The sequence below is a fragment of the Rhinolophus sinicus genome, linkage group LG05, assembly GCF_036562045.2.
Source record: "Rhinolophus sinicus isolate RSC01 linkage group LG05, ASM3656204v1, whole genome shotgun sequence".
Classification (NCBI taxonomy): domain Eukaryota; kingdom Metazoa; phylum Chordata; class Mammalia; order Chiroptera; family Rhinolophidae; genus Rhinolophus; species Rhinolophus sinicus.
In genome coordinates, this window is record NC_133755.1 from 46,147,465 (window position 1) to 46,165,874 (window position 18,410).

The window sequence follows — 18,410 nt, forward strand, 5'->3', positions numbered from 1 at the left end:
TTCCATTTGTGATTTTGAGTCCTTTCTTTTCTTCTTGGTGAGTCTGGCTAAAGGTTTGTCTGTTTTGTTTATCTTAAAAAACAAAAAACAAAAAACCAGCTATTAGTTTAATTGATCTTTCTAGTTTCTATCTAATTTATTTCTGCTCTGATCTTTGTTATTTCCTTTCTTATGCTAATTTGGGCTTAGTTTTGTTCTTTTTCCAGTTCTTTGAGGTGTAAAAGTTAGGTTGTTCATTTGAGATCTTTCTTGTTCCTTTCTGTTTCTTTCTTTTAAAGAAAAAAGCATTTATTAGCATTAAACTGATGTCTATCAATTTACAATATAGAGAAATTTTACATAATTTTATAAAACATTCATGGACACATGCGTTAGGTAACACAGTTGTCAACGTAAGAAACATCCAAACCTGTAGAAAATTTTCATGAGTTTGAGTCAAACTGACAATTGCTAGGAAGCAAAACCTCAGCAGATTGAGAGTGTTCCCTGAGATCTTTCTTGTTTCTCAATGTAGGCATTTATTTCTATGAACTTTCCTCTTAGAATTGCTTTTGCTGCAGCCCATACATTTTGGTATATTTCCATATTCATTTGTCTCAAGGTATTTTTTGATTTATCCTTTGACCAATTGGTTGCTCAGTAGCATGGTGTTTTATCTCCACATATTTGTGAATTTTCCAGTTTTCTTCTTGTAACTGACTTCTAGTTTCACACCATTGTGGTTGGGAAAGATGGTTTGATATGATTTATATCTCCTTAAATTTACTAAGACTTAAATTTACATGGCCTAACGTGATCTGTCCTGGAGCATGTTTCATGTGTGCTTGAGAAGAATATGTATTCTGTTGGTTTTGGGTGGAATGTTTTATATACGATGTATGACAATTAACTGCTACATAACTCATTGCTGGATATCACTATGGTCACCTTCGAAGTACTCCCCTTGGGAAGCTATGCACCAACGCCAGTGCCTAGCCCACCTTTCAAAGCAATTTTGGAACTTTTTCTGGAATGGCCATCAGAGTTGTCATTGTATTACTCTTGATGTCCTGAATGTCATCAAAATATCTTCCTTTCAACATTTATCTTCGGGTAAAGACAGAAGTCATTGGGGGCCAGATCAAGTTGAAAAGGGAGGGTGTTCCAATACAGTTATTTGTTTACTGGCTAAAAGCTCCCTCACAGACAGGGCCGTGTGAGCTGGTGCATTGTTGTGATGCAAGAGCCATGAATTGTTGGCAAAAAGTTCAGGTCCTTTTTGTCTTTTTCACGCAGCCTTTCAGCACATCCAAATAGTAAACTTGTTACCTGTTTGTCCAGTTGGTACAAATTCATAATGGATAATCCCTCTTATACCAAGAAAGGATAGCAACATCGTTGTGACAAGTTCACGAACTTGTCAGACCTCATATGTCTATTAAGTAGAACATTCTGTGACCTAATATGTCATTTAAGGCCACTGTTTCCTTATTGATTTTTCTCTCTGGATGATCTACCCATTGACGAAAGTGGGATATTAATGTTCCCTACTATTATTGTCTTTCTTCTTTTGGGTCTGTTAATATTTATGTATTTAGGTGCCTCTATATTTGGTGTATAATCATTTACTAATGTTCTATTTTCTTGGATTGACACCTTTATGTAATGGCTTTCTTGTCTCTTAGTGGCTACTGAGGACTCCAGCCAGCCTAGGGCACGTCTGCAGTTCTCCCTTGGGCTGTTCACGCAGCTGGTAGCTGTGAGGGCCAGCAAGGAATCAAAACGTAAGTTAGAATTGCAAAGAGGTTAAGAAAAAGAAATCTCAACATGTAGGTTGTAGGCCTAAATACTTACAAAATATCCACAATGGCTTTAGTGTCCCGTGCTTCAAAAGAGGTTCTCCTTTTCAGAATAAAGGAGGAAGTGAGGAAGGAATTAGCATTTTGGAAGCACCTCTTATGTACCTCACTCTAACTATATAGCACATCATTGAACCTTTGTGTTGTGCTGTAGGTAGGTATTATTCCACTTGTTATACCTGAGGAGACTGAGCCTCCAAAGGATGGTCACTTGCCCAAGGGCTAATGGCTAGTAATGGCAGACTGTTCAGTGACTTTGAGTTAACATTTCTCTATATCTGTTTCCTCACCTGTAACATGGAAATACACCATCTACTCTGCAGAGGGTTAAAGGAGCTGACATATGTAGTGTGTCCAGGTCCTGGCTGAGCACACTGGGCACCACACGCTGAGCTATTCTGGAGGCAGCCTGAGGGGCCTGGGAGAACAGGGTGGGTAGGGTAAGGCGTTTGACGGGTGTCCTCTCTTCAAGCCCTAAAACAGGGAGGGAGGCAAATATCAGAACAAAGCCAGGTAAGAACTCTGTAGTCAGTCACTGGAGGTCAGGTCTGGTTTAGTCCTTGCCTCATGTGACTGCGTGTTACCTCAGTTACGTACTCAGCTTCAGTTCCTCATCTGTAAACAGGGATCGCAGGAGGGACGTGCCTCTGGGGGCATAAGGGTCAAATTAAGATTTTAGGGTGCCTTCCCTACTGCAGCTCTGGTGTTTTCCAAGTTCTCTTTTTCACATGTATTCTTTTAATCAGAACAATTTATTCAGGATTGTCATAGACAAGGAAATGCATACCTATTGTTTTGGCAGACATTAACTTATTTAATTCACCAATTCTACTTCAGAGCAATCCCATTACTCGTTTACTATCAAATTTCTTGAAAAAATGTTTTATATTTGATGTTTCTATTTCTTCCATGTTGACTCGTCGCCCTACTATAATCTGGTTAATGCCCCGCCTACTCTAATGAAAGTTTTCATTAAGTTCTCTAGTAATCTCTTAATTATCAATCCTTATGGCTTCTCTCTTCTCGCTTTCTAACTTCCAGTTATCTCCTAATGCTTTTCACCTTTGCAGTGGCCTGGAAGTCATTGCTTTCGGCAGGAATTAAAACTAAGGTGCAGGGGTCCCTCTACACTTCTCCTTTTAAGACCCCCTATTCAGTTCTCCAGGGAAGGAGCTGAAACTTTCCTCTGTGACCCTTAAAAAAAAAACACCCACACTTTTTCTCAACGGATTGTCACTGTAACCTTTGAGCATCCAAAGGGCCCATTTGGAAGGGAACGTGAGCCAAATGTCACTGAAATAGAACCGCTCTGAGGAGACCTTGCAGTTTTAACAATTGTTTTCAGTGGGAAACTGTCTTCCAAACTCCATATAGCATCCCCCACCCCCGACTCTGAGGTTCGGCAGGAATTGGTGGAAAACAACTTGGAGGAAGTACAGCTGTTCCCTCTGAGGAGCACACATGGGGAAGCCAGGCCGAGGAAGAGGGGGTGTTCCCCGGGTGGTGACATGCAGCATTCCTTTCACTTGAGCCATCCAAGCCTGAGGAGCTGCAGTCTCCCCTTGGGACTATGACATAACCATAGGCGGGAAGGGCCTCACAAAAACAGAATGGCGTCCACATATCCTTCTCCAAAGGAAACCCCTTCCCATCCTGTGGGCAAGAACTCCCATGTCTGCAGAGGCTCAAAGGCCACCCTGTCTCCGGCCGGACAAATAGCCCAAAGTCAGCAGATCTGATAGGATGTGTTTATATTTACATGGTACATTTTAAAGCAATGGCTACATTGGTCATACATATTAGAAACCATAAAAAAAAGTTAAGAACTAAAATGTACATCATACACTTGTATATATATTTTTACACAGAGGTAAAAAGGGTTATTATAAAAAATCAATACAACAGGATTTTTAGTATACAGGTAAAGAATGAATTATGCTTCAGGCACTTTAATTTGTTAATGTGAGCAAATAGCTTGGGGGGTCGAGGGAAGCTTCCAAACAGACAATCTTTTGGTTAATGTTTTGTTACCACAGATACAAAAATAAAATCTGAATAATTTCTCTCAAATGATTGACGTCAGTATGGCAAAGCTGACTGGGAAAATACTACACACTGTTCAGCTGCAGTGTGGCAATTAGAGAGAGACGTATTTACATAAATGTCCCCATGGCTGTCCTTGTGCCCTTAACCGCTGCCTTCATAAACCAAAAAGTATATGCGGAGAAAGATTTACTAGCATAATTCCCGAAGGGGTGGAAAAGGCTAAGGGGGTAAGGGAAGATAGAAACAAATAACTAAATAGTGACAACAAACAAACAAGCGGCTGGGATATGCGTATTCTTACTGAAATAAATAGGGGCCCTTGAATTGAGGTCTAACAAAACATACATTAGTGTTGTGCTTTGTAGAGAGGAGACCTTGAGAAAGACCCTGAGGAAAAACCTCAGGGTGGGGGGGAAGATGGTCTCCACAACGTTTGGAGGCTGGCTGAGGTTTTCTAGATGTTCTCCAGGCAGGGAAGCGGTTCTCTTTTCTTCTATCACCAGATTCACAGCTCTCTGCTCCTTTTCCAGACTGAAAGGCCCAAACCAGTCACTCCGATCAATGAAAACATCTACCAACTAGCTCATAAGCACAGTGGGTATTTACACCGATGATCTGACTAAAGAAATGCGGCAGGCTCTCAGACGAACCAAAAACATTCCCATGAAGGTAAGCATGACTAGCACTTTCCCAGTATGATTGGCGGACTGGAAAAAAGTCCCTTTCCTTGAAGTCTGATGTCCTGGGTGCAATAGAGGAGGGGTGGGGGAAGTGGGGAGAGAGGGATCAGGCCATGCCCCCAGCTGGCCGTTACCACAGGAAGTTCATGGCAGGAAGAACAGCCAGTGTTGACAAGCCCACCCCGTGTTCTCCACGATGTTCTGATTGTACTATGCTAGGTACAGGTAACCATCTTCACTTTTCTTCTTTCTGCCCTAAGAAGATTTGGCTATTCCTTGCAATACATTAGAAAAATACGATTTTCCAGCTAATTAGGAGCCTCCTATGTGGCGAGGCGACAGGTAGACCCAGCCTGCTGAATTAACCATCTGTGCACACAAAGTGGCAAGTCTGGGTTTGGAGTTGCAGGAGAAAGACACTTAGGCTTCGGGAGGGTTTTTACATATGGCCTTTTTTTCCCCCAAGTATAAATGAATTTGGTGATGTGAAATTGAGTTCAAAATGAAAACAAAAACAAACCCACGAACAAAATGCAACCCACCACTCTTCAAATTTATGACATTTAAAATCCCCCCCCCCCCATTAGTGTGTGTAGTGGGGGGAAGCTCTTAGTTTTATTTACCACAACCTTGGTGTTTTTCAGTTGGAACTTGTTCGGACAACACTGTGAAGAGAGTATTTGGTTTGCAAAACAATGAGCAAAATTTCTTACTTCATTAGTGTTTCTAATATTGCTGAAGTTTTAGAAGTGGTGACACAATTTTAAAAAGTTCTACCATAGGGGATACTGGGGAGGCTCAGAGAAACCTGACATCCCCTTTCTAAGCCCTGGCCCGAGAGGATGTGATGCAATTTAAGGAATTTTCCTGATTCTCACAAGTTAATCTGAAGTTAAGGCTCAATTCTCAGTCATTTTACAGGTGAAGGTTTTGCATCATGAATAACTGACAGATTTTGGGGAGGAGGGGCAGAAAATGATGGGCTCAAGACAGAAATTGCAGCTTACATGGGAAATTTGGCTTTAAAAAAGTTAAAGCGATCTTGTTTTGTTGTAGAAGTTTGTTAACTAGCTCACCTCCTATACGTAATAACTGACTGCAGGCTAAAATACTTCCGGTTGGGTTTCATCATTCTGACATCACATTTCTGCAGGAACGTGATGGTGCTCGTTAGCCACAGGTAAGCTGAACCAAGAGAAAGTCTTCTATGCTCTTGGAAAAACCAACTACAAAACCCACCCCAAATCAGCAGTTCCGACGGCAGGCGCGGTTGAACTGGAAGAGGTGGGGAGGAAAGGCAGGAAATCAACACAGGAATAAGACAGTTTGACTACAGATTGTTAATAATACACGAGAGTCTACTATGTAGAGGTTCCTTTTTTTAGAACACGGTGTGTGTGCACATGGATGGATGGATGGGGGGAGTGCAGAGTCCACCAGGAAGGTTCCCAGGCTGGAATGGCGCCTCCAGGTCCCAGGGAGCAGGGGAGAAGATGAGAGTGTGGAGGAGACAAGTTTCCTTGTGGCTGTGGATGGGGAGGGGCGGGGGGACACGGAGTCACACGGCCGCTTTGTGCTTCCCCCCACAGCACCTGCACAGGACTCCACAGTGGTAGCAGGCCCGAAGGGGCAGGTAACAGCACATACAGGGGGCCAAGAAAGACAAGGCAATAAGAGCCATCCACCGGAGGCAAAACTTCTCGTCGCTAGTGTCGCACGAGCACGGGTCTGTATAGTCGCCCTCGGGGTCCGACATACAATGATAAAGCATGCTGTCCGCACACCACATACAGCTCACCCGGCGGATGCACGTTCTCACGGAGTCAGGCGCGTCCTGGCAGTGGCCCCTCCGGTTCTCCTCGTGGTTGAACATGTCCCTGCAGTACTCACACCGGGAGCGCTCCCCGTCCTTCCGCTGCCAGGACTTGCCCCGGGAGGGCTGGGTCTTGATCACCCCGCCCCCATGCCCTTTGGGGTCCTCGCCGAGGCCGAAGTCCGAGGAGTCCACGTAGGGGTAGTTGTAGTCGTGCTTGGGGACCTCGTCCTTGGCGAAGCGCACGTAGGAGTCCGCGTCCTCCGAGGGGTCCAGGTGCTTGCCCCTGACGGGCGCGTGCCGGTAATCCTCGTAGCCCGTCATCCAGATCTTCTCCCGCGGGTTGATGCGCACAATCTCCTCGTCGTCTTCCGGGAAGCTCACCTGGCGGTATGGCCTTGGCATTGGCTGCCCCGGGAGAAAGGAGACAGTCTTTGAGAGCAATGGCAAAAAACAAACAAACGAAAAATCCAATATGCACCTTTCACCTTGACAAAGGCATTTCTGGAAGAAACTGACCCACCCTGTAATTATCTTGTGGGTCAAAGATGTATTTCAAATGGTGAGTCTCAATCCATTCCTGGGTCAGGAAATCAAGGTTAATGGGCTGAGGCCAGCTTCCCCCCACCTTTTTGTTCAGGTATTACCATATGTAGGAGAAAGTGTGCATATGCGAGAAAGGGCACATTTTAAGAATAGAGTTTGAATTTTCAGAAGCTGGACGTGCCCAGGTCAAGCAGCAGAAGGCAGGAGGCCTCCTAGGGCACCCCCCACCTCTCTTTCACTCACCATCCCACCCAGAAAGTGACTGTGTGCATCAGGCTGATTTCCAACAGCTTAGATTAGTTTTGCCTGGTTTTGCATGGTATGTTCTCTTTTGTAAGACCAGTGTTTTTCCCTCATTGACACAGACGAATACTGGAGTGCAGTGCATGTTATAAACGTAAGTACTCTTCATTACGTACGTGCATACAATACACGCATCCTGGGTCACAATATAAAATGCATGTCTCTCTGTGGGTCATGTTCAAAAAAGCCAAAGGGGATACCAGGAAGTATACGGGTCACAGGAACCCTTGCCATCTGCATGGGAAGATAAAATGCTGCAGAAGCCAAGGGGAAGGGTGCAGCTCCAGAGGTCGACTGCCTGGGATCGAATCCCGCCAGGCTCTCCCAGATTGTGGGTGGCAGAGCTGGCATCGGAGCCCAGGCAGGCCACACCCAGAGCTACATCCTCTAGCCTCTGAATCCCAACTGCATTGGGGTTCCCTTAGGTGGAAGAGTCGTCTCTGCAGGCATCCTGCTACTGTTTACAGCAGCGCCTAGTCTCGGGTGGCAGGTGAGCAGTAAATAGTTACCAACTAGATACAGGTAAGCCTGCCTTGCACAGCACATCTCAGCTGTGGTTGAGAATGAGATTTCCCACCTTAGAAGTCCTTAGGAATAAAGGCTTTTTAAGGGGGAGAAGAGCATGGCTCCTAGAGAACCCACTGGAGTCAAATTCGGGCTGTAGAATTTACTAGCAAGTCGTTAAGCCTCAGACTCAGTTTCTCTGCCTCGCAAACTGCATAGGGCTGTTGTGAGAATGAAGAGAAAGAACCTACGTAGTGTCAGCACACAGCCAGCCACAGAGAATGTGCTTCATACCTGTTGTCGTTATCATCATTGTAAGAGTTGTAAAATTTTTACATCGCTTCCCACCAGACCCTGAGCTCCCTGAGAGCAGGGCCAAGTCTCACATACTTTGCCCTCCTTTCTGTAAGGTTCTTGACAGCAGAGTGTTCTGGACTTTGGAAAATCACAATCTTACAGGATTTCAAAACAAATCTTGGGAGCTGACACAAGCTTTGCTAATTGTTTATTTTGCAATGCAAAAGAGTCAAAAAATCATTTCCCATCTACTGCGACCATAATGTCATTTTTAAAAAGAACATTTTAACGCCAAAATATTAGGACACATACAGTAAAAGGGTTTTTAAAAAAGACTCCTATAAATCTAGTTTTATGTTAACTGTGCTCTTTTCTTGTCTTTTCCAAGCAGACGAGTGGCCACAGCACCCTGCATGGGCACCAGTCCATGCCCCCCAGTTTGGGAACCTGCTCTGCAAAACAGCCGCTTGGTAAATATTTGTTGAGTGACTGAATTCCAGACTCCAGCTCCATCTCCCCGAGCAAGCCTGAGCCTGCAGCCTGAGGTGCCCGGGTGCACAAGCCAAGTGTGCAGCCTGCAGCGCTGAGCGTGGCTCTGTGCTCTCACGCAGCCAGGAGGCCCTTTGGACACCGGGACATGGGCCCAGCACCCTGGGTAAGCACAGACTTGCATCTGAATCTTGTTCCACCAGGGCCTCTAAGCCTCACCTTCCTCATCTGTAAACGGGGGGTACCGAGGACCAGCCACGTGGGGCAGTTGGTGAGGATTCGATGCGATAAAGCACAATGGGGTTCCCAGGTGTCTGGCACACAGAAAACTCTGAGGAGGGGCGAGTGGCCACCACCACCTTCCCCATGGGGTGGGGTGGGACAAAGTCAAACAGAAGAGGCCTGGGCTTGGTGAGAAGGAGGCCGTCCCAGAACTGGGAGCCGTCCACCCCGATGACCTCAGGAATGAGACTCCCACTCACCTGTTCGAGGTGATAGTGGTCCATGGGGTATGAGTCGTGGAGGTGGCCCAGGGTATAAATCCTCCGGGGCTCACAGGCTGTGGGAGAGGAGATTGTCCGAGTAGGTTGTTCCCTCTTCTGTGAGGAGTTAGAAGAACTGTCTGTAGCTGTCTGTTTAGAAGGAGTTAACCAAGAATTAAACAAACACACACACACAAAAATAAAAACCAGACCCACACACCAAAGCCTAACGTGCCGTTGACCCCGACTTGTGGCATCTTGCTGGACTTCCCGAAAGCCTGCGTGTATCCTGGCTGTGGGAGGTGGGAGGACCCTCGAAGAGCAAGACTGTCTAAACATGATGTGGCCGGCTCAGTGGACAGGGATACCCAGGCACCAGACCCTGGAAAGTTGGGTTTGTTTCCTCTGATGTGGGAGCAGCGACCAGGTTTTGGGGGAAGGGTTGGAGGCAAGCTTTGGGGTTCACTTTTAATCTGGAAGCAAGACGGATGACTGCACAGAGGGACGAGGCCCCCATCTGTGGAGGATGAGTACACAGCTCTTTTCCCAGCAGAGGTGACAAGTTCAGACTGGAGGCTCCATGACGGTGTCTTTGGAAGGTGATCAGATATTGGATGGAGTGGAGCACAGGTAGAGCACAGGGGCCCCCTCTATCTCCTAATATACCTACCACATAGGTGCTTCACTCCCACCTAAGACTCAATGAAGGGGGCCAGGTGGTCCCAGGTGACAGTCAGTCTCCATAGCCACTACCCCTCCATCCCCACATGAAGAGGTTTATCTTGCGTCTAGGTGTCCTCTTTCTGGCAAATACCTAGGAACTCCGCCTTGGCTGTTGCTTCTCTTATATTCCCCTTATATCATTTGCTTATTCATCTCTTTTTATTTTACGTGTGTTTTGTTAGTGTCATAAGTCCTTTTGGGGGCAAGGCAAGGTTAAAACAAATAGACTTATAGAAGTTATTTTTACCCTGCTTCCCATTTATAAAGTAATAAATGCTGAGAAAAATGGGACTACAAGTATTTGAGAAAAAGACAAGACACTCGTTGTGCAACACACGATTGTTAATTTTTAAAACTTGGTGGACAGGTGCAGCATCCCTTTGGGGACCAAGCCTCCTGGACTTGTCTCTGACAGTGTTTGGTCCAAGTGATGCGGGAAGGACACGTTTCCAGTCCCTCAATCCACAGTGACTAATTTAGACAGGGACACACGGTCCTCTCAAGCAATACAGACAGATTTTGACGGAGAGGCCAGCAAAGATGCTATCTTTCTGAAGTGAAGATCTAAGGGTCCCATAAGCCTGGAATCTGGTGAAGGCGCAGGGTAAGAACCTTCAGAAGATGAACTGACGCAAGACCAAGAGAAGAAGGCCCCTCAGACACCAGTTGAGCTTCTGGATCCAGTCAAGCCTAAACCCCGATCCACCCTAGGACAGGATGTCCCAGGGAGACGAGCCAAGTCCTTTTGGTAACCTCAGCCAGATGTGTTGGGTTCACCGCTCGGGTGCACTTTTCCCTCACTCCCAGTCCCTTCTCTGTGGCAGGAGTTCTACCTGCACCACGTGCCTGGCTTCTCCTGGCCGCTCTCATCCTCTTATTCACATGGGTGGAGTGCAACTGGTGTGCAATCTGCTACTTGCCTGCTGGCAACATCCTTGGGACACTGCGGTCGGCCCACTTGGAGGTCGAGGGCCTGCCCCGTGTGGGGAGGCTGTGGAGATCCAGCAAGCCTGTACCTGGCGGGGCAGGTCCTGGCCAGCCACTTCCCACAGGTGGAAGCCACGACCATGAAAGCTATTTCCCCCTCTCCTCCTCAATTGGTTCAGAACTCAGATGGGGAAGAATTACTGTTCACCCCTCAAATCCCAGTAACTGAAAGAGACCAAACGGATACACAAGAATTTTTCCTTTCTTCCAAACTCCTCTCGTCTTCCTCCTGTCACCCCCCCTTAACCTTATGTCACGGGACCTCCCTCTTTTAACACATGGGTGGTTGTCGATTGGACAGAACAACAAAGCCAAGAACGCGTAATAGTCTCATGTTGTGCGAATACATGCAATGTGCCAGGCCGTGGCTACATGTGACCACGGCTGTCGGTACAATATTGTCTCCACATACAGGAAAATATGGCAGGCAGCCTCTGCAGAGCTGGGTTGAAATGCAGCCCCTGACCAAGCCCAGTGGGGTTTTAGTACCCCCCACTGCTGCTGCTTTTCGAGCTCAGGAGAGCCCGTTTCAGTGCCTGCTCTGAGAGGTGTTTTGTTGAGATTAACATAAATACAACTTCTCCACGGAAGAAGGTGCAGCTGGCTTGATACCAACCCAGGAGATAAGGGGAGGGCGTCTCATAATACAAAGGTTTCTAAAGATCTCAATAAATACTTTCTGAATGAGCAGAGAAGGGCCCTTTGTGTGACTCACATCTCAAGGGTTAAATTCTTATTCAACACACTAGTGGCAATCACCTGAGGTTAGACGCCACCCTTGTATTGAACACAAGTGATACCTACTCAGCATTTACTTCTCAGAAACCAGTCAATGCATCATGGTCACCTGTTAGCCAGCTGTTCACCCTCATCCACCCCGTGTCCAGGTTAACAGTCCGCAGAAAGTCATTCTGAGAAACGAGGCACGCCCACTTTTCCTGGTATGCCCGAGCCAATGAGAAACACCGAGCAGGAGACTGAGAAAGGGCTTTCTTTATCTCCTGATCTAATGATGGATTTGTACAAAGGAGCGAGAAGGCCAGAAAACTTCGAGGCACGACCACAGCACACCTCCCACAGGTCCGGCCCGGCCCCGCCCACAGCCTTCCCTGCCAAACTGCTCTGTGTTGGTCTGGACTCTGGAAAGCAGAGCCTGCAAGAGGCTTATTTCAGGTCTGTACTATCAGAGAAATCTTGCAAAATGGTTAGTGCCTATCAGAGCATCTCCAAGAAAGCGAGGGGAAACACCTACCCACAGGCACCTCTGACCGGCTCTCCCTAACCGCTCATGGTACCCACACACAGCTGGAGACAGCCCCCTAAGCTATGCATGCACATACAAACATACATTCTCAAGCAGGATTCTTAAACATGGTATTTGTGTGCACAAGCTAATGACACTGAGCAACCTACCAATCTGACAGTTTCCCCTTCAACTCAGAAAGACGCTAGCTGCGTTTTAAACTCACCTTGCTCTCTGGAGGGTATCTAAACTGTTGTGGATTCGAGCGGAAGAACAACAAAAGCAGAGGTCCTCTGCAGCTACTCTGAGCTCGGGGACCTCAGGTTCCTAAAAGAGGCGGCTTCGGCAACAGGCTCCCCTGCATCCGCGTCCAGAGAGAGCAGTCAGAGTGAGCCTTCAGTGCTGCCCGCTGCGGCAGCAGGGCCGAGCACGGCCGGCGACTCGGGAGGTCTCCTGCACCGGGATGCAGTGAGCAGCAGCCCTGGCCACCTGCAAGTGTACCCTCCTCAACTGGACTCTGGGTTTGGAGCTGACTGACTCCATGTCAGTGCACATGATTAAGAAGCTGTCCAGTCAAGAAGTTTGCAACCTAAAACAAGGCCCCGAACAACAGAAATGCAATGGGGTACCACAGTGTTAGATAACAGGGTCTCAGCTCAGGCAGACTGGGTGTGAATCATTCTCTGCTCATTTTAAGTTGTCTGACTTTGGTCAAGTTAACCTCTGTCTCCGGTTTTCACATCGGCCAAATGGAGCTCACACCATCGTCAGGGTTGCGGCGTAAATGAAATACGAGTCAACATTTCCGTCTTCTACACCGTTACTGCTGATGACCGACAACGTACCGACTCTGTGGATCCTGTACCCGGCTGCCTTGCTTAACTCCTTACGACACTTCAAGGGCTTCAGCTACTGACTCGCTGGATTTATCTAAGGAAATCGGATCACCCTCCAAAAGGCAGGCTGGTCTCTTTTCCAAGATTTTATGCCTCTTTTTTCTTGTCTTACTGCAATTTTTGCTAGGATTTCCAGCAAGATGCAGAAAAACAGAGGTGACAGTGGCCCTGCTTGTCTTGACTTTTAACGCAACAACTTCTAATGCTTCTTTAGTACAATTTGGTATTTCTTGATAACTGGAGTGATTGTAAAGTGAGGTTCCAGAAGTTTCCTTGTATTCTAGATTGCTACGGGTTTTCACCAAAGCATAGGAGGTGTCACCAGATGTTTTTTCTGTATCTACTGAGGTGATTACATAGTCTCTTACCTTTAATTTGTTGTATTAATGTCTGAATCAAACAGCATAAACTGTCTTTGCATGCCTGGGATGTACTCTACTGGGCTTTCATTAAATTTGTTTTACAAATATTTGATGTGGTTTGTTAATATTTTACTTAGAAACTTTGTGTCTAGATTCATAAGTGAGTTTGTCGTCTCTTTTTCTCGACTTGAGCTATCCTTGCGCAGTTTCATAGTGGAGTTAGGCTAGGATTGTACACTGAGCTATACCTTTTTCTATAGTTTGGAACAATATCTGTAACCTGGGAGTTGTGTTTCTTAACCACCTAAGTTTGGTCCCTTTTTAAGAGGTAGACTTTTGACTATATTTTCAAATTTCTATGGGTGCTGAAAAAACTCTAGTAACAAGCTTAGCGTGACCTGGTCCTAAAACCCTTTAAAAGGGCAGTAAGCTGAGACAAGACCTTGATAAGGAAGAACAGAGAAAGGACAGGAGGGTGAGAAAAGAAAAAGAGGTGGAAATTAAGAGTCAGAGGGTACTGAGATGAAAGAATGGGCATTGCCAACCTTGAAAAATACAAAAAGAGAGGGCGACCGGATGGCTCAGTTGGTTAGCGCACAGGGCTCATAACATCAACATCACCGGTTCGATTCCCACATGGACCAGTGAGCTGCGCCCTCCACAACTAGACTGAAACAACGACTTTACTTGGAGCTGATGGGTCCTGGAAAAACACACTGTTCCCCAATAAAAATTAAAACAAAAACAAAACACAAAAAAGAGCCATGACCAGCCTGACCAAATCCACTCTGGTAGTACAAACACCCATCCCTTCTCTGAAGGGTATTTGGGTTTGGGCTGGGTGCTTTGTGAAATGTGGGCACAAACACAGGAGGTGACATGGGCAGAGGGCAAAGCCAGGGGCTTCCCTGAGGAGGAACATTCTAGATCGGTGGACAACCCAGACCACGGCCCAGAGGAAGAAAAAGAGAGGCCCAAGTTTATCAGTAAACATCTGATAAACTTCAAAAAGAGTAAGCTTCCAATGGCTGGACTCTGTAGACATAAGTTGTACTTATTATTTTGAGAATTCAGATATTTCCTATAATTCTCCAGAATTTAACAACAAATGAGAGAAAAACTATGCAACTTCGAAAGTTGATTCAGACTTTTCTTTTGAATAATTGACTTTACTGTTAGGATAGCCGGACAATAAATCAAAATCTGAAGTACAAAAGACACTGGGTTGAGGCTGCCTGTTCCCCCAAGGTCAGTGCTGCCTGGTTTGGGTGGGAATTGGTCTGAATGGAGAGAGGAGACTAGAAGATCAATGCCTCATGTTACACCTGGGGCTGGCTCCCTCCTTTGAATGGGCATATTTTGTAAACTATGCTTTCTTACTCTTGGAAACTTGGCTATTCTTCCGTCCTCCTGAAGTTCCTAGAGTTTACCTGGAAATTCTTAGAGGCACGTGCATCTATTCACAGGCCAGGAAGGAGCCTTCTTTCTTTGGAAGGCCAACCTCTTTGACCAAGGGAAGCTCAAGGAGGGAGGGAAAGAACCAAGAGGCCAGACCAGCTGAGGAGGAAGTTGGCTGAAATTTACCCATTCTGGGATCGAATCCTGGCTGCAGACCAAGGGTTTTTGGGGACATTCAGGGTGGGTCAGACTAAGCATTTCAAAGTGAAACAAGTGTTTTTAGGATTATGTGCACCCTTTCAACTCCCCTGGGTTTTCTTGCTAAATCTTTGTTTTTCCAAAAGGGAGGGGGTGGGGGTAGAGAACAAAGGCAGTAGCAGCTGGCAGACAGTGGCTATGGGAGAGAAAGGTGTGTCCGGGGCTGTTTTTGCAAGGGCACTTGGAATTCTTAAGGGACACCTGGTTTACAGCTTTCCAGAGTAGGACGCTTGCTGAGTACATCGGTGAGATTATGAGAAGGCTGGCACTGTCAATTTTCTCCTCCCTCTGGGGATGGAGACAAATGGGATGAACCCCACCTCCAGAGAAGCAAGCAAACAAATACAGCCACTTCATCATCTGCGCCACAGGATGTATGTCAAATATACCTCAATAAATAACTGACTAAATAAAGTCATCACTATACACCCTTAAGAAAAAAAAAAAAAAAAAGAGCCACAGGATTAATTCAGATAATTAAGCAGAATTTCTGCCCTGCCTATAGATGCTGCTGATATTTTGAATTTTTGAAGATGGCTTACTGGTAGTTATGACCACAATTTATATTATTTTTACTGCAATCCACACCCCAAATAGATCTCAACAGCTGATGCAACCAAAGCAATATTCAATATTCTTCCTACTGCAAGGGCTTCTCATTTTTTTAAAAAAGTATGGACACACACAGGCACTATATATAAGTGTATGCCCTTCCTCTCTAGCCCGGCCTGGGAGACCAGACTGGTCACATGAAACTCGGGGCTGCTTCTGCCTCTCAGGACACAGTAAACTGGATGGTTAGTGCCTCACAGGCTCCTGGCTCACGTGGTTTGGATGAGCTGTTGTTTCTAACTCGTCAGCAAAGCACTCCCTCCCCACAGTATCTACTAGACCAACAGGCCTGTGGTAAACAGGAAGCTGTCACCCATTTTGTCAACAGGTCTTTGGGAACAGGTAGCCCTGGCTCACCTGTCCCAAGGGCCAACATTGGTTCCAGGTGTCCTGTTTCAAAGAGGCAAGCAAAGCAGGAAGTTAGCCAGGAACATGCTTTTTTATGGCTTCATCTAGTAGGCAGTTTGGGGCTAAGAGGCAGCTGCTGGGGAGAAAGAGATAACTTTGTCCCAAAGGGCATTATCCTCTCTGGGACCCAGATGATAGATAAAGTGGGCATTCTGTCATTGGGGTGGCGGGGAGAACCAACAAAAATAAAATTCCCATATGTTCAAAAAAAGTTTCCTGTTTCTAAATTTTGAGGTTAGGTGAAATTTTGATATGGAAGGAAATTACTCTGATAAGCGCACAGCTTAGCTTCACTGGAAAGGCTGAGGGTTGGGTGCAGGAAGGCCAGGTTTCAGGTAACCCTGAATATGTACTCTGTATGAATTAGTAAAATGGAAATAATAGTATCCTACTATCCACAGCTTAAAAAGATGAGATGATATATGTGTAAATGAAGAAAGACACACGTGGGAGGGTTAGCAAATTGCCTTTGGGCTTCTGAAATTGAGAACATTTCAAAGCTTTTATTTGAGCCTTAGCATTTAATTGCTTTAATTTAGCCCCTGTAAGGTATTACATGTTAAATAAAAAGATCCTCTTCTTACTATGTAATCTGAGCTTGATAACTGTCACTTAGAAGATAAAGCAGCTCCCATCCATCTTCTGAGACCTTCCATGCCACCCATGCAGTGCTGCCCCCAAAAACATTTCTGCCCTTTTTGATCACCGTAGATCGGTTTCACTCAACTTTACAGAAGTAATTTACATTTTCAACCTATTTTCTCTTTACTTATCCTGGCCCCACTCCACTCTAACCCCATGCCTTCATTTCAAAGGGAGAGACAATAGAAAGAATTTTGATCAACTGATCTTCTAAAGGGAGACAGGGGCTTTCAAGGAGGGATGGGGACCCTCACGCCTCCCCCAAAGAGATGGCTGAGGTTTTACGCCAATGTCCCGTTGAAAAGTCCACCATTTAGGCAGTTCGTCTGCAACGAAGGGAATCTGGCATATCTTGATATATACAATTTTCTGAAAATTATTGAATAAGTAATTTCCTTTTCTTCAAGTTCTCTGAAAGGCAGCAAGCCGACACGGGGTTTACATTCTGGGCGAGCAGAGTGTGGAACCGAGCACAGGTCACTTCACCTCTCTGCGCCCTGGCGATTTTATCTGCAGAAATGCAGGGTGGTTGTGAGGACCAAACCCCGTAAGTGTGCAAGTGCAGGCCGCAGTGCTGGGTCAGTGCCACACCACAGCTCCTTTCCTTTCCTTCCCCTCCCGTGGGTCAGCAGATAGAGACTCAGAGGAAATGCGTTCACCCTGAATGGTCTGTGTTGCAAGGATCAAGGATCGCAGATAACTAATGGCAGCACCAAGTTTAGAATCCAGGCCTCTCCCTCACCTTTGAACTCCACGAACTCAGGGGTCACACACCACCTCAGCTTTTAAAAACACTCTTCCTTAGAAAATCAGTTAACTGAACCCCATTTTATTACAAAACTGGTAGATCTGCCTTTAGTTTTAATGTTTGTTGGGGATGGATTAGGTGGACAAACTCTTTAAGAAAAAGGAAATTTTGTGGTATTCTGCACTCTTCCGCTTCTATAAAAGAAACGCTAATAATTACAATATTTAAGAATTCGTTTTTTTCTACTTCATCGAGAATGAAAATAAGTACAATTTGCAAAACTCAAAAGCCCACCTAGGACAAAAATTGCTTCTTAGTACTCCGGTTTCAACCACTTGTTCTAGCCCTGCGTTAGAAAGCACCTGGGATGGCAGGGAGGGGCTCGAGAGTCATTAGGACCAGCGGCTCTGAATAGCCAGAAAGTAGTAAAATGCAGCTTGCCATAAATAGATGTCAAGGGCTTAAGCGTAGGGCACAAAGAAAAACCAAGTTTTCCAGTCTGGGCAAAACCTGGCTAGAAGCTGACTAGGGCATTTCCCTACGTGAAGGAGGACTTCTTACCTAAAGAAATAAAATACAAAGAAACACCACAACACAATCCAAATGCTAGCCTTTTTCAGTTGGGTTCTAGGAGGGAATTTAGACCCAAACAAAAGGATGTGAGTAACTTTTCTGAATTTCGCAAAGGACAGTACATAGAACCATTCTGGGTACACAGGAGAGAAGCCAACTCATTAAATAAGGATGGAGTCCATAAGGTGCTAGGGCTTACCTGGGAGTCACTGATTGAGAAGGGCTGCTCAATCCAGAAACAATAGCTAGATAGTAGTACACGCCTAGAAGGCGAGAAAAATCAAAACCTCGTATGCGTAGGGCAGGCTTCCTATGGTCAAGCTTCCAGCTGCTGTCTTGGGGACCTGTAGGCTGTGACATTTGCTGCGTGGCCTCCACGTCATCACATGAATGGGCCACCTGGGCATCAATCACACGGTTATCCTCTCATCTCTCCCCTTTCTAACTGGGGTCCAAGAGAACCCTAAAATATTACTCCTGTTATTTGGTGGTTATTTAAACAATAGAACAGCTGAAATAGCGTAAATTTAATGATTCAGCAGAGGAAGAGGAAAATAGCAGC

General features: G+C 45.8%; 1 protein-coding gene across 3 annotated transcripts in view; it reads right to left on the reverse strand.

The window, feature by feature from the left end:
• Window positions 1–3,572: 3,572 nt before the first annotated feature.
• The window catches only part of SPRED2 (sprouty related EVH1 domain containing 2), a 106,636-nt gene continuing 91,798 nt past the window's right edge, over window positions 3,573–18,410 (reverse strand). For all 3 annotated transcript variants that reach the window (XM_019718113.2, XM_074332071.1, XM_019718119.2), the window contains 2 exons: window positions 8,999–9,148; window positions 3,573–6,785 (listed from right to left, as the gene is read on the reverse strand). In XM_019718113.2, the coding sequence (XP_019573672.1) occupies window positions 6,123–6,785; window positions 8,999–9,148 (813 nt within the window). In that variant the 3' untranslated portion in view covers window positions 3,573–6,122. The remainder of the gene's footprint in view (window positions 6,786–8,998; window positions 9,149–18,410) is intronic.